The 15,912-nt window shown below is 38.9% G+C and overlaps 1 protein-coding gene across 5 annotated transcripts in view; it reads left to right on the top strand.

The window, feature by feature from the left end:
* PCDH15 (protocadherin related 15) overlaps nt 1–15,912 on the top strand; it is an 872,980-nt gene that overhangs the window by 526,295 nt on the left and 330,773 nt on the right. For 4 of the 5 annotated variants that reach the window (XM_075759010.1, XM_075759011.1, XM_075759007.1 and 1 more), the window contains one exon: nt 13,715–13,780. In XM_075759010.1, coding sequence (XP_075615125.1) covers nt 13,715–13,780 — 66 coding nt within the window. Of the gene's footprint in view, nt 1–13,015; nt 13,031–13,714; nt 13,781–15,912 lie in introns of all 5 variants that reach the window. The other variant, XM_075759006.1, reaches the window with a different exon arrangement.

The following is a 15,912-nucleotide window of genomic DNA, read 5'->3' as shown; positions in this document are numbered from 1 at the left end:
GGATCACTGATGGGCAGAAGCCGACGTTCCTTTGGCGCTTCTACTTTTTCATAGGAGCAGAAACACTGAGGAGAGCTGTAGCTGCACAAGCAATGATCGAGGTTTCTGCCATCAAATATCATCATCTTTTTTTGAAATGTTGATAACTTTTGCAATAAGAAGCTGAACTTGCATTTTATGTTAATTTACCTATGCTCTTTATTAGCACCAGGAGCCAGTAGTTTTGTTAACTGTTTTTATGATATTTCTTTGCTATTTGGTGCCGTGGGAAGCACTAAGGTACCAAATCATGTCTGTTTGAGCAAAAGATCTTTTTTCAGTGTCTTCAGCTGTCCCAGAGATTAGTGATAGAGAGAGATTTTGATGGTAATTGGGATGTCCTATAAGGTGTTTATTTTTGTAACTGTTTTCTAAGTAGGTAACAGTTGAGAAGTAAATATTTTCAGGGTTTGGAGTCATATTGCAAGGGATATGAAATGTCATTTCCAGTGTAGCAGAAGCATATCGACTCCCTTCTTGCAATTTATCTGTTCTTTGATGATAGAAGTTTTAGACAGCGGATGTACTATGCTTTCACTTCATTTTCACGAGTGTTTTTAAAAAAAAAAAAAACCCACAAAAAAAATCCTGTCTAAAGCATATAAGTTTCTGGAACAAGTATTTTAGAATTTAGAGCTTGGAGAGCCCATGCACCAGCATCAGCTGCTTTGCTTGGCTTTAACACCGTGGTTTTGGCGGGCTTGGCCTGTTTGGGGAATCCTTTGTAGATGGATGCTAGCAACCGCTGTCTGCTGAAGGGTGCTGAGTCAAACAGTCCTTTGTCTCATCCCAGACTTTGTTACTCACATAGCTGCTTTACAGGGGAGATCACTAAACCCCTTAAATTTATTAAAATCAATCTTAAATTGATTCAAAGACAGATAAAAGCTGTAACTTTTTTGCATTTGCACCGGATCATTTTTGAGTTAATAGAACCTAAGCTTCCCAAACACAAGTATAATTATGGAAAATCTAGCAGGAGTAACAAGATGATGCCATAGATGTGTTCTTTCATCTCAGATTGTAGTTTGCTTTTTAAAATAGAAGCTTCAAAAAAGAGACTTAAGTTATACCTTCATGCTTTTCACCAAAAGGTTTTTTCTGAAATGCATTTTGACAAAATATTGAAGTAAGTACTAACTTTGCACATAAGCTTTGTGTTCCCCCCAGCCTTGCTTTTTTTTCAGGGAAATTGTTTTTAGAACTGGGAGAGATTTTGTGAATTTACCTGGAAATGTAAGCAATAAACTGTGGGACCAGGAACACAAAGTACAACTTACATAAGGATGGGTATGATTACCATTATAGATGGGAAGAATTTTAGTTATGAAATTAAGATTGTATCATTTTTTGCTCAACATAATAGGTATCAAAAGTGTGTATCTAACCAGAAGAAAAACAAATAACTCCTTGTAGCTATTCAATGTTAAAGTCCTTATTGCTTTTATAATTAACTCAAGTTCAGGCTATTTAGACGCAGGCTAGATCTGTGATGGGCAGAAAGTTCAGACTTCAATTATTGAATCCATTGGACCATAATTTATTAAACAGATACTTCAAAGGACGATACTTTCTGTGAAGTCTTATTACTTTGCATTTTTCATGGATGCAGAACATGCAAATGGCTGTGACTCAGATGGTGTTTAAGAGCTGCACAATATCTTAGATGCCTTAATCTTTTTTTTTTGGTAAAGACCACCTATCTGTGACTTCAGAGCCTGCTTTCTGCTCACAGCTGCGTACCTTTTCACCCAGGCTGTGGGGGCAGCATTATCCAGATCCTTGGCTAATTAATTTTTACATCTGTGAATGTATGTTGGCATCCTCTGTGCAAAGTAAGTTAACTTTATGAAGCCAGAGGAACTTGATTATAAGTCATAAGTTCATTATGTGCTATTTCCTGGGCTCTGCTACTACATGTCTGCTTGGAAATATGCTTAAAAACCAGGTCTTTACCCTTTTTGTGGCCTTTGAGGCTTTTTTTTTTTGTCACTACTGTTAGATACAATGTCTTCTACCTGAAATACCTAAAATTTTCTCCTTTCAAAACCAAAGCGCAGCATCTGTCTCACTTCAATACAATGTTCAATCGTAATTAAATCATGATTAAGACACGTTATCAGGGTCCGTATTTTAAATTTGCAAACCTCCAAGTCAGTCCTCAGTCGCACAGATGGTTGTTTCTGCAGGGATGGAGTAGGCGATGCTCTGCTGTGCTAGGTTATCCGACGGAATCCCGTGACTGTAGGACGCGGCAGCTTGTCCTCCCAGAACAGGGTCACGTTTGCCACGGACAAAAGGAGGAGAAAATTTGTAGTGCCCCGTTACGACTAAAATGTAGTTGTGGAAGTCTGTTTTGACTGGCTAAGCTTGGCAGCACTGGAGTGAGTGCTCAGGGAGCTGAGCCGGGTGTCTTTGAAGGCGAGGAGTTGTCTTGCTCCCCTTCATTTCCGTGAAGGGCGCAGCGGGGTATTGCTTTACTGAGCTGCAAAGCGACTTCCTCACCTTCTGTCGCTGCTGCTTGATGGCTTGATTACATTACAGGAAGATGTTGATCAACATTGACTTCATTAAAGATGTCATGAGAAAGATATTTATAGGCACAATATGTAAATGTTCACAAAATTGCTAGTTAATTACCTGAAACATAAACAATCCTAGAACTGGCAGGTTAATTAGCACAGCCTGTTTTCAGTGGAGGTGGGCGTGGGTTACCTGCTGTAGATTCAGCACATCTGGTACCAAGTGGAATTTTCTTGAACTACTTAAATATTGACAGCAGCTAGTGCTCAGTGTGGGAGAGGTGACTTCAGAGGACCAAACCAGCTTCTTCTTGTTCTACCACTGAAGGTAGAAGGTAGACTCTGACAACTTGACTCTTTGGTTTTTGCTTAATACCACATGAATGTTGCTGATGTTTAGGATGAGGGGAGGGGGTTATAATCTTAAAAATCCCAAGGAAGTTTGAGGTTTCATGTCAGTATAACTTTATTTCTAGTCTATAAAGTGCTGCTTTTTAAAGAAAGTTGCCAAAACCACAGTCTGAAGAATATGGTTCGATGGTATTTGCGTATGGTAATGTAATATTCTAAAATTTTATATCTGCTTTAAAAATGAAAAAATTCCTGTGTATATAGCAAAATTTCATGCAGGTTTTTTCCTAAAGTTAATCTTAAACTTTCTTTTTAATGCTTCTTTTTTTTTGTCTCAACTAGTCTTAATCAGTTCCGTAGAAGACAAACTTGTATTTTTTTATATCACATTTTCTGTGTCTGTTGTGTACAAAAAGAATCCTGGACTCAATGGGAGAAACCTCAGGGGAAGATGAGAAGCCTGATAGGTAAATGTGATTTTGGTAGCAATAAACATTAACGTTGAGCCTAAAATCTAAAAGTCACAAATATACCCTTTTGGACCAGGGGAAAACTAAATATTATTAGCTCATCTGTAGGCAGTTTACCTGTCTCTTGTGTTTCAGTTAATAAACGTTAATCCTTTCTTATTTGCATGTAAAGAAGTTTTAACAGTATGAACGGTTACAGGTATCTCCAGCCGCTTTTTCTGAGTTACTTGTACTAGTAGTTAAGTATCTACTTTTATACAGCAGTTAAAATTGCTGTGACTTTAAAATTTTCTTATAGTACCTGGATTCAGTTTAATTCCAAATATTAAATATTTTTTCATCCTCCAGTGTGAAATTTTTGTCTCAAATGAATCACATGGGTAATAGGAAAAAAAAATGCAATGTCAAAAATATTGAAAACAGCATGAAGTTTTAATGCTTAGTGCATAGTAATGGTTAAAAGCAGGTTTAGTCAACTTATGAAGTTTAAGCACTTCTGAAGATATTATAGCTATTCTGGAGTCATCCAGTGCATTTTAATGGTCTTAAAAATTACTTTTGGTAATAGCAACTTTAGGTGCTAGTTGGCATAGTATCATATTTTTATGTGTTTTACAGTGTTTTCAGGCACAAGTATGATTTTAAAGACTCTGTCAACTAAAAAACTGCTTGTAAAATGGAAAGTTGTTTCAATCTAAAAGGATATTGCCGAAAAGATAGATGGCACTGCATTTTTCTAAAGCTGTAAAAGTAAAATAGTAATCCACAGCACTTGCAGGGCAATTTTCACGTACCAAGCCCTTTATGGATATTATATCTGTACAAAGAGAGTTGGAAGAATGGAGAGACAAAGCTACAAAATAAATCAGCTGTTCAGGTTGCATATTCTGTATAAAAGCACATTTTCTGAGGCTGTGGGAACGACAGCTTACAAGAGTACTCTTTGTTTCATGTATGTTCTCTTTATATTTGATTATCTGTCAGCCTCCCCTTTTGTCCAGTTAAAAACAAACCCAAACCGAGCTACAGTCAGATTTTAACACTTAGATCATCTTTCACTTGATTCTTTGAATTTCTGAGCTGTGAATTTTAGAGTAGTGCTTAACTGAGCCAGTCTGAATCAAAGCACAGAAATCCAGTGTAGGTTTAAGAACTGTGGCAAATGCGTTTGATTCAAACTCGAGTTTGCTGTCGTTCCTTCCCAGTGTCTACAATTAGAGATGTCTGTCAGGAAGAGCTGAAAATAGGCTGTGAAAGCCCTTCTTATGCTATTCTCAATACAGAGCAATTGTAGTACAAGCCCGCTAATGTAAAGGTTATGCCAAGCTTATCCTAAATTGCACAGCTGTAGTTCTGAATTCAGTCACACAGGAAATAAGACAGGACGTTTCCCCCTTAAACTGGGTTGCTTAGTTACTCAGCTTAAATGTATGGTTCTATGTAGCTCTTTATTAGGAACCTTGCTCTCTAAATCGAGACGTTTAGAGAGACTCTTTCATGGGGTTTTTCTGCGAGTGTTCCCAGCTGAATGAGGGGTGGAAGTATGAAACATGGAGGTAAGTATAAGGTCTTTCAAAAGACTGTTTACTTAATGAGCAATTGGGTTGTTTCTGAGAATAAAGTGCATCTGAAAACAGAAATACGTTTTCTGGCAGATTAAAATGCGAGGTACTTTAACCTCGGCCGATGCCACAGACTGTTAGAATTCCATTTCTTTCATTTCTTGCATCTCCAATTGAAATAAAGCAGAGAACACACTATCACTTTCCCTGCACATCCCAAAGTCCCAAGAGCTTTGCTGGGGATTTCAATCTATGAAATCCGTGGGCTTGAGGTTTTACTGTATTCATTGATACTCTGTTTTGTGAACCACTTAGTTGTGTTGAAACGGGCTTTCTCAGTATCTTACACCCTCTCTGGCCATCCCAGCGATTCAGAACCTGCCATCATGGCACTTGCTGTTACGGCAACATTTTAGTAAATGAATTAGTGCAGGTGTTTTGGCTTTGTTCCATCGGTCGTCTTTTGTGTGGCACATGCAGAGACTCTCTTCAGTTTCCAGTTGGTGATAAGGCAGAAATCAATCTTTTTTTCTTTTTAAATTAATGACTTCCCATTAATTTCTTATTTAAAAAGGCCACAGTGTTATCAGTGACTCAGGCTTGAGGACTGGACTTAGTGGTTCTCACTGTGTATCTGTGAGATTTTTATGCGAGTGTTTTATGTGCTTAGCAGTGCAGAAGAAGTGGTGGGGGGAGGCTTTAAATACTTTGACTTCCTCAACCCTCTTTCACAAGCTCTTTTTTCTTTCTTTCTCAACATAGATGGAAGGAGTCAGAGTTGAAAAGAGTATACTTGAAATTAAGACTGCTCCTTAATGCTTACTGCTCTCACTGAACTAGGGAGTGCTGTTGAATATTGAATGTTTGCTTTGTTTTATTCTCACTAGAGCAAAATTTAAATGCATATAAATGCAGAGGGGAAGAAACAAAGCTTTAAAAATCTAGACTTTTAGCTCTGCTCTCGGTACTGAAAATTCCCCTCTGTTCACTTAGGCTTTTCTCTCTCTGCTCCCCCTTTTCTGGTCTGGAAAATTGTTTTGGCTTGATTGCTGTGTCATGCTTTTTGTAGTACTGAATGACTTGTCAGCACTTCCTTCTCACAGAGGTTGACTTCCAAGCATTTGGTGTTGAACTATCCAAGGCTTTCTCTATTGTCACGTCTGTATCAAATGAAGCGGCTTTGGTGTCTCCTTTGGTGCAGAGCACAGGTAGGCAGCCGGGCCTGTAATTCCAATGTTCGGAGAAATCACGCCTGCGCTAGGCTGTGGTCAGGCACTTGCTTCACAAACTGCAGGGGTGGATCAAGGTGTCAAAGCCTCCCATCTCACTTGCCAGTCACTTGTTACCGCTTCGTCGTCAGCTGCTATTAAACAGTTGAGCCAAATTAAAAGACCGCACACGGTTACCTCGTGGACTCGAGGACAAAAGGAGCTTGGCTTAGTTCCAGTGTCGACTGCTCTGCTTTGCCAGGTCAGCAGCAGAGATGACTTTTCCTCCAGCCAGCAGGCAGCAACATCTTAAACTGCGACAGTATTTCTGGTACAGCATAGCGTGCTGTATGTGGTGGTAGCCTGAAAACTATTGCTTGAGTTCATCTACGTTAGTTTTAAAGAAGAGTTAAGCTGACTGATCCTGTATTTCATTAAAGTGCCTTATTGTTATATTCGCACATATGGGTTAAAAATTCTCTTGGTGCAATTGATGGTGATTCTGAGGCATCAGCAGGACTCTTTGTCTAGAGGCTCCAGAGATGCGGTTGGCCACAAATGACTTTGTTTAAAGATAGCAACCAATTTTAATAATAAATTTTGCATATTAACATTTTTGTTATTCATAGCACGAAGTCACTGAATGTGGATCAGAATCCTGAACTCGCTTTAAATTATTGTTTGCTGCAATGTTTAGGGATAATGAAATGGTTTATTGAGTCATAGAGGGTCAGTAGGGAGTGGTTGGATGCTGTTTCTTCGTGCACCGTGATGAAGTGGTACCATGTGAACCAGCAGTGGCTAGGTTCGAAATAAGCTTGCTCCAAGATGTTTTGGATGCTACACACTTTCACAGATTGAGGAAGAGTTTGGACAAATTAACAACAACAAAAAAAAATCAATTAAGAGTTAACACTATATTCTTGGAATATTGCTTTTGTAGGCTGTGCTTGAGGATAGGTTTGAGTTTTTCCTCTTGAAGGAATATGTCTTTTTTTTTTTTTTTTATTTTCCTCCAGTGTGTCAGAGTTGTCTGGCCTTAATTCTGTCCTTTGAGGTCACAGCTTTCCAGGAAAGCTCTTCTCGGAGTGACACACATCACCTTTCAAAACATTTTGAGCTTGGATTAAATGTACAGGCAAATACTGAGTAATTGTTAAGTTGAATGTTTTGAACTTCATTAATACAACAAAAGTGGCTGGAACATAAATACAGAGTAATTGCATGGTGTGATTTTTCTGACTCGGGGAGAAGGCCTAAGCATGTGAGGGACTGCTGAAGAGTAAAAGAGCCTTCTGCAATTACTGATGATGTTTAGAGTCTGATCCTTGTTCCAGTGACAAAGTGAAGAATAAAATTTATTCTACCAACAAATAACATAATTTCCTTCAGTAGTTAGTGAGTAGAATTTTTTTCAAAGGCTGTATATCTGCTAGAAAGTGAGTCAGCTTTTTGAGACTGCCTGTTGTATTCCCTATGAGTGTTTATTTAAATAAAAACAAACAGAACTATATTCTGAATATATAAAAACAAAATATAAGAGAAAATGTAAAATAATTTAGAGTAATAATTGGGTGTTTCTGAAGCAGCTGGAAGAAGAGTTGGTGATTAGCATATTGAAGTGGATTTTTTTTTTCAGTTCTAATTTTAGGAGCGCTTAGGAGGAGATGACAGTTATTTCACAGAATAATGTCCTCAGAAAGGTTCAGGTTGGCTGTTTGTTTTCTACGGGAGCGTGCTGTGCTCCCTGCAGGGCAGCTCACTTATTTTCTTTTTTTTTTTCCAGGGTAACACTTGTTCCATCTCTGACATTGTGGTACGACTAAGTTGTTGAACTTTTCTTAAAGTTATAGTCTGTTACTGGGAACACGCAGCCCCTCTCAATGTAGTGGGAGACCTTTTTTTGTTATAGTCACTTAAATTTCTAGGGCTTAATGGGGCAAGCTGTTTATTAAACTTTCAAGCAGTCAATGCAACCATATGCCTTGCAGGTATATGACTGAATGAGCAGAACAGTCAACTTCAGACACTGTTCCCCACTAATTCAAATGTTTTATTTAGCTGGAATTTAGGGATGTATGAAGTATGAATATGCATATTTTGGGCTTCCAAGTAATTGCATTTAGTAGAGGGGTGTTGCAGTCTGTTCTCGATCACTGCGACTACGTCTAACTTCGTGTTGTCATTGTCAGCTTATAAATGCGTGTGAGGCTACAGCTGCCTTTGCAAGCCTGTGAATACGGGGTTATAGGGAGTGCTATTACGGAGGTATTTGCAAAGGTTACTGTAGCCTCGTAAGCTCTGTCTACAGTTAGTGGCGAAGAGGTGCATCCCTCAAGTGATTTGGAGCAGGAGACCAGTTCGTAAGGTCCTTTGAGACGCCTTTGTTGGGGGAACTGGTCTCTTGGGAGATGGCAGGAGAAAGGCCCCCTGCCAGAGAGGGGTTGGGAGAATGCAGTTGGTCTTTTGGGATGGTGGGAACAAGGAGAAGACCGTTTAGGAGGGGAAAGCGTACTGCCTTAATGGCAAACCCCCACACCTGTGGGGAAGCGGTGGTCAGAAGGGGCCCCTGGCTGTCAGGCAGGTTAGCCCCCGGCATGTCGTGGCACTGCCTCCGCTCAGGTGTCTTTAGAGCTTCTTGTGTTGCAGGTCACTTCCCACGCTTGTCTTAGCTTATTCAGGAACATTTGTTTTCATTTTTGTAGCTGTTTCTGTTTACTTTAGCTGTGAAGTTGAAATAATGGAAAGAAGGCCTCTCAGTAATGTAAGCGCTGGATGGGAGGTGGCTTGGAGAGGGCAAGGGCGAGGTGAAAGGAGGATGATCAGGCAGCTCCCCGTGGGTAGAGTGTGGGATTATTCAAGTTGTTATGTTTGCTTCAGCTTGGACTGTTTGACCTTGCTGAGCGTCTTACCTAGAACAACAATTGAGGGTTTCCTCTGAGCCATCTCATTAAAAATAATTAGAAAATAAAATAATGAAGATTAGCCATCAGAAACCAAATGGATCTGAGCCATGTAACTGTTCCATGAAGAGTTTGTTAAATAGATTTTCGCTTTGCTCCCAAGGAGACAGGCCCTTTATTTATCTCCCTTTGCCTTGATCATGTAATTGCGAAGCAAACGCACTAGTTAGATGAAAGAGTGCAGTTAATGACAGGAACAAAAATGCTTTTTGGAAGCTTTTAGGAAAACCTTCATAGCTTGTTGTTTTATTTACTAAGTTCTATTTGCCTGATGCCTACTGCCTTTTCTCTGAGGTGCCCGAGGGGAGGGCGCTGCTACATCATAATTATATTTACCAGCACTGCTGCTTAAACATAAAACATATCATGAAAACTGTAGATAGAGAAGCTTTTTTAGGTAGTGCCTTTTCTGCCTTTCTTAAAGCGTGTTTAGTTTAGTATGATTTGACTTCCATGACTACTCCGTTATACCCAGGAATTTCAAGGACAGCTTGCTGTTTGTTGAGAAGGTCAGAACAAATAGCCCGTGGTTCTCCGTGTCGCTTCTCCCTGCGCTTCCAGCAGAGCAGAGGTTCCTTCCGTGGGTAAGAGAAGTCAGATGGCCTCTGTCTGTGCGGTGTTCCCCCCTGTTTGATGGGGCACGACGCCTCTTTTCAAAGAAATTATGTAATGGAAAGAAACTATCCTATCTTAGCAATTCCAGTAGTTTTATTAAAAATTTGAATTGTTAGTTAGGTGTATGTCAGTATTCCTAATCTGCAGTGTGAAATTGAATAGTTAAAATAGCTAATAGATTTATGCTGAGGCCCAAAATCAGAAATAGGGCGCTTGAAAACAAAAGAGCAGGAAAGTAAAGTCTTATGTAAATATTTCCTTCATCTATGCTTGTTTATATTGAACAAAGCAATCTATTAATGCTGAAATAATTTCTGTTGAGGAACATTTAAATAAAGCTTGAGAAAAAGGTCTCATCATCTTGCTGAGGAGCATTTCATGTCATCCCTTTCATAAGCAAATAAAGGTATGTTTTAAAAAAAATGCTGAAATTGCATTTTTGTGTTGTTCCTGCTGTGGAACAGTATTCCAGGATCTACCTTCTCTGCCAGTCCAAAAAAAAAAAAAAAAAAATTCAGGCCAGAAGTGTACTTTTCACATTTGTGGGCAGTGTGCAGTCATTCCTCCTTTGTGCTCATAGTGTTCTTTGTGCTCTTATTTCCTCCTTGATATTTACCCAAGTGTATTTCTAGAGACCTTTCATTTTCCTAGACTAATTCAAGCTTCTGTCACCTTTATAAGAGATGGACTCTCCATCCTCCTCATGGTGGGAATAACCTTTCTGTGCACCTGGCTCAGTCTAAAGATGTTTGTGTTGATGGGTCCAGTATTTCCCACCAGGTCTGGCTGGTGCCTGGTGCTAAAACACAGTGCTTGAGCACTTGGTCTTGCTGCTGCTACTTACCGATTGTATTTTGTGCAGAAAAAAAAAAAGGTACCGCCCATAGTTTACATGTAACTTGTCTTTAAGGTTTTTAATTAAAACTATTGTCTCCCTTTGAATTGGAAATTTGTGTAAGACTACAATTTTAACCTTATCTGTTCAGTGTATGGTGATGAATGTGAAACTAAAGGTTGTGGCGTTATTAGGTTTGGTCTTTGAGAAGGGGAGGGAGGGGTGACAGGCATCTTAAATGTAATCTGATATTTGGCTGGTGCTGACATGGTTGAAATTATGTGAAATAATCTATAAACTCTAATCTATGCAATAAAACTACATGTTTCTTCAGCAATCTTTTGTTGGTGCCATGAGGGTAATCCACAGCAAGAATTCTACTATATCCTGTTAACTTTTTTTTTTTTCTCCCCTAGCTATAGAAATAGTTTGGGCTCTAATATCTTCTTTTCATTGCACTTTCTCATGATAAATTTTATTGCTTCACCTCTTCACACTTGCAATAAATCCCCTGCAAATCATTGAACTTAACTGTATAGTCTGCCTCTTCTCTGAGACACTGTTTCCAGCTTTCAATGCTGAAGGATCATGTTAAACATACCTTATAACTGCTTTGATTATAGTTCTGGAATCCCTGATGTGTTTGATGGAAAACCAATCCTGTGAAAAAGCTGCTAACATGTAATTTTGATAATTTGCTTATTGGAGAATAGAATTAGAGGTTGGCCTGATTTGGGTGAACTTTTTATTGAGACCCCCAGCAAGGAGAAAACTTCCTCATGGAAACATAGATGATGGGGAAAAGCTCATTCACTTTTTAACAAAACCCATGATTATTCTTTTGGTAAGGCATATGCAGTTTTTAGAATTAAAAAATTGTCCTTGCTTTGGATTCTTCTTTGGTTGTGTGCGCGGTGATGGCTGTTCATCGGTGAATAGCAGGAGTGTTCACATGAAAACAAAGTCTCAGTAAAAATTTGGATTATAACACATGGCTCTGGAAGAGGTTAGAGTTGTGTCTGTTATGGTGCTGCTATTCTTACAGCATCCAGTGGGGGGGAAAAAAAAAAGAGTGGGGAAAAAAAATCCTTATTTCACGTAGATATGTAAACATAACTTATCTTCCCATGGGATATGCTCATAGCTAACTACAACGAAATGAAAGGTGTAGTTTTTCAGATTGTCTGTTTGCTCTGTTAATGCCTTAAAAAGCTTTAAAATTATCAACAGAAAACACTCAATTTTTATGTACCAAACTAGAGCATATAAGAATAAAAGGAATAAGTACTGAGAATTTGTTCATTAAATAGTTTTATTTAGAGTGCTTAGGATAGCAAACCAAGTGGTTTTGTGAAACTCTACCAGCGATGTCACTGATGGAAGGAAGGAGAACGAGCGGCTACCCATGCAAACTCTCTGTATTTTACCTTCAGAGCAAGGTTTGCCTGTCTGTCTATTTTACAATAAAAAAGTAATTACACCGTGACTGTATTATCTTTAGTATTAATTCAGCTGTCGTTCAGGCTGTTCATAAATATTAACAGCCTCAAGGAATGCCGTGCTATCAGTCCTCACCCTTGGTGTTTAGAAGTTGGGTCTTGCGGTTGAACTCATCAGCTGAATAGCAAAGCTGTTGCTTGGGGAAAATACCATGCCACGGAGATGTCCTTTAGAGGCTTCACCTAAACGGAGATCTGAATAAATGCTTCTCTGTTTTGATCTTCCTTCACAGGTCTTGTCTGTGCTGGGGTAATTATAGTCTGTAATTAGCTGTAGCGCAATTCTTTTGAAGTCGATGAATGTGTAATTTTTTACTGTAAGCTGGGAAATAGCATTTTACCTCAGCTTGCTCTTGTGTTTAATTTACAGATGATTTTCTGTTGGGAATTTTGTGTAAAGTGTTTAGACCTCTCAAAAAAAAAAAAAAAAAAAAAATACAGTGATACTCCAGCATGTCTCTCCTTGGCTAGAAACTAATTAGAAGCTATTTCTTACAAATGGGCTGTAGCCATCCACAGGGCCGAGGCTGTGTCAGGAGGATCGGAGGAGCACCTAAATGTCTTTAAAATGCGGACTGCAATCTCACGTACAGTTCTCCATGGTGTAATGGGAAGGAGTATGGTTGTTTCTTGTCATGCTGTTTCAGTGGTACTGTGCGGCTCTCTGAAAATGAAAAGCACTTCTTAATTAACTTTTATTTCTGTGTGCTTTAAAGAGGTAATATTTTTCTTCTATTTAATGTAGAAAACCAAATTGTTCACAAAGTATAGTCATCACATGTAGTACACATGCTTTTATATATTTTAAGACTACACCTATGCACTTGCTAGCTCTGCATGTACTGCTTTATGTCTTTGAACCTATCTTTTGAGTAAACCAACAAAATCTTACTTATTTTCTTTTGTTATTCTGCTCTGCTTCCATTGATGACTCTAAACTTTTGACTCCAGACTGGCAATATGAGGGTAAGATGGCACAATGTAACTTCCTGAACATTGCTCGTCTGTTTTTAATTCTTATTTTCCTTTGAACATTATTAAAATTCTGTTCACTCTCTTTAATTAGATCCTTTTGTTGCAATTAAATTCAATTTATGTTTGTTTCTGTTGTGAAGCTTTAATTATGATTTATACCTTTTAATCATTCCTCTGTTGTTTCTTTGGGTTAAATTACCATCGTATTATCTCTGTCCTGGAGGACTTATGCTTCACTGAGATCTCTGGTGGTATCTCTAGAGCAAGACAGGAACAGGTTTATAGTGTAGCCGTCAAACTGTATTGTGGTGGTATGTGACAACAATTTGGGGCCTGTGTGTGTTCATGTCATGGAAAGGAAGGCTCACTTAAGAGATAAGAGAACAAACCATATTAAGTTTTTGCTGTTTAAGTGTTTGTTTTAAATATGGATGAGCATCTGAGATGTTAAATCCTTTGTCACCAGATTCTCCTTTGCTTTACATGGTTTATCTGAGTTGAGGGATAAGCAAACAGCTCAGATTCTGATCCGCTGTGAGTGTAACTTAGCTATAATATTTAAGTGAATACTTGTCTTCAGTATGCCGAATGTGCTACCTTGTTTTAAAAAAAAGCAACAAAACCCCAGGATCCTTCCTCTGGAATTGGAAATAACTTCTCTTTTCATCTTTATAGATTGCAAATTGGCCAGAACAGGTCCTCCAGCCACAATAGTTCCTATTGATGAAGAAAGTCGGAACGGTGAGTGCACCTCGGTTTTCCGTGACACCCCTTCGGTTCCCCCGCGTTAGCTGGTCAGGGCATTAGAGGTGGACGTGGGGAGCGGCGTGTCCGGCTGGCAGCGAGGGCCCCCGTGCTTCGGCTCGGAGGTCTGCTCTCTGAACCTGTCTGTGGGGATTGCGGGTGGAAAGGGGACGGTAATCCAAAATGCCAAAACGTGTCATTTCTTCCTGAAAATTACACATTTTGATGACTTTGGTCTTTCACTCCACATAGCTTTTATGCATATGTGTTTAGTTTTAACAAATATTTAGACCGCAATTATTTGTAATACAACAGTAGTTTATTTAGCTCCCTTGTTGCTAATACTCCAGCTTACTCTTTACCATCTGACTTCTTATGCCAGTATGATGCTACTGGAGAGCAAAGTTCTGTTCAGTTTTTGTTTTGGTGTGGTTAAGTAAAGCTGAAACCTTCTTTCTCTGAAGCTTGGTAGGAGCGTTAACATTGTTGTATGCCGGGTCTCACGTGCAGCTTTTAGAAGGTTGCTTGTTGAGTCACTCTAAGTTTAGTAACATGAGTTTATGGACACCTCTGAAATGGCAGAACTCGCATGTAGTCATGGAAAGTTCAAAAGAAAATTAATGTCTTTATTCTCCTGTCAAATCACACAGTTCTCGACTTGTTGATCTGTAGTCTTAGCATTGCATTTATGCAGCATACTGTAATTTGATGAAGTGCTTTACCCCTCTAGAGTCAGCACTTTGTACAGGTGGCTGTTACTCCTGATGTTAAGTTACTACTCTGTCCTGATTTTTATTTTTGTGATTATTTTTTAAACTTTGTAAGCTAGGCAGAGTTCCGTGCTGCATATTGTTATGATTTGTCATATATGGGTGCTTGAAATGGTGAACAAAGTCCAGGTCATGTTGGTGGAACCTCTCTGCTGTTATCCTTGGGGGAAACTGCTTGCTGTTGGAGCTGCTCAAGGTCAGACCGATAAGAGTATGCAGGTTTTACTGGTAAGAGAACCAAAAAAACAGTTGTTAATACGACTATGTGTTGAAGAACTGTTAGCTGGTACTGGGGTGGCTTTTAAAAATACACTGTATTCTTCCTCCTGTGCTGGTTTTTCTTGCAATTATGTCTGCTGAAACTTAAAAACGATGATTGGTCTCGGCAAAATTGAATTCCCCGGTAATTGTGTTTACATGCTGAGCAGGACTCTCTCTCTTCTGTTTTGTTTTTGTAATGTGGCCTGACTGCCATAAAAGTAACTCATACAGTGCAATATTAATTTAAGTAGAAAACTGCATCATGATTGTATCATGCTTATATCAAGTGGGAAAAAAACCAAACCAACCCCAAGTCTTTTTTTTCTTTCAGAGTGTTCAAGGGTCTGGAATCAATACTGCGAGTGTTTTATCTTTTTTCAGTGTATGTGCTATAGAGTCTTGGCATTTGATGCCTATGAAAGAATAGTATCTGTATCACCTTGTTGGGAAGTATTCTTGATTATACATAGGTAATACTGGCATGTTGGACAGCACTTTATTCTTACGTGCTAGCGGCACTTGAATTACTTATTTGGAGAATGTGGTGGGAACAGCCGCCAAAACTAAGGCTAGATGCTGACCGTGGAGTCATTTGAAATATAAACAAAAATTTAGAGAAATAAAAAGGTTGCAACTCCCTGACTGAATGGCATAATAAACTTTATTTCTCAGCTTTTTAATGCTTGATTCAGTGTTTGCTAAAAACCGGAAAGTTAAAATTTCTGTTCAAATGTAACTGGTCCTGCAAGAAAGATGGTTAAATTGAGTATGGTGAGGAGAGGTGTGAATTTCCTGAAAGCTTTGCATGTGTCTGCAACGATTTAATTTATTTCACTATGAGTTCTTATGAACCATTAACTCCCCATTAAATAAGTCAAAATGGAAGTAGAAACTTCAATTCGCATTGTAGTTAATGGAAGCGACACACCTCATCTGTAAGTCACAATATGTATTAAGTAAATGGATCTCCTGGGAAGCCAGCTCTGGAGTTGAAATGTCCTTAAACCTTTTGCTGTCTTTGTTGAAGTGGTAAGTTGTTTCCTCCCCACAACCACGTGTGACTAAAATTAATGAAGGTTAAATCTCAGTGCAGTGCAG

This window comes from Balearica regulorum, chromosome 7 (assembly GCF_011004875.1).
Source record: "Balearica regulorum gibbericeps isolate bBalReg1 chromosome 7, bBalReg1.pri, whole genome shotgun sequence".
Lineage (NCBI taxonomy): Eukaryota > Metazoa > Chordata > Aves > Gruiformes > Gruidae > Balearica > Balearica regulorum.
The sequence above is the reverse complement of the archived record's forward strand: the minus strand, read 5'-3'. Positions and strand labels throughout refer to the sequence as shown.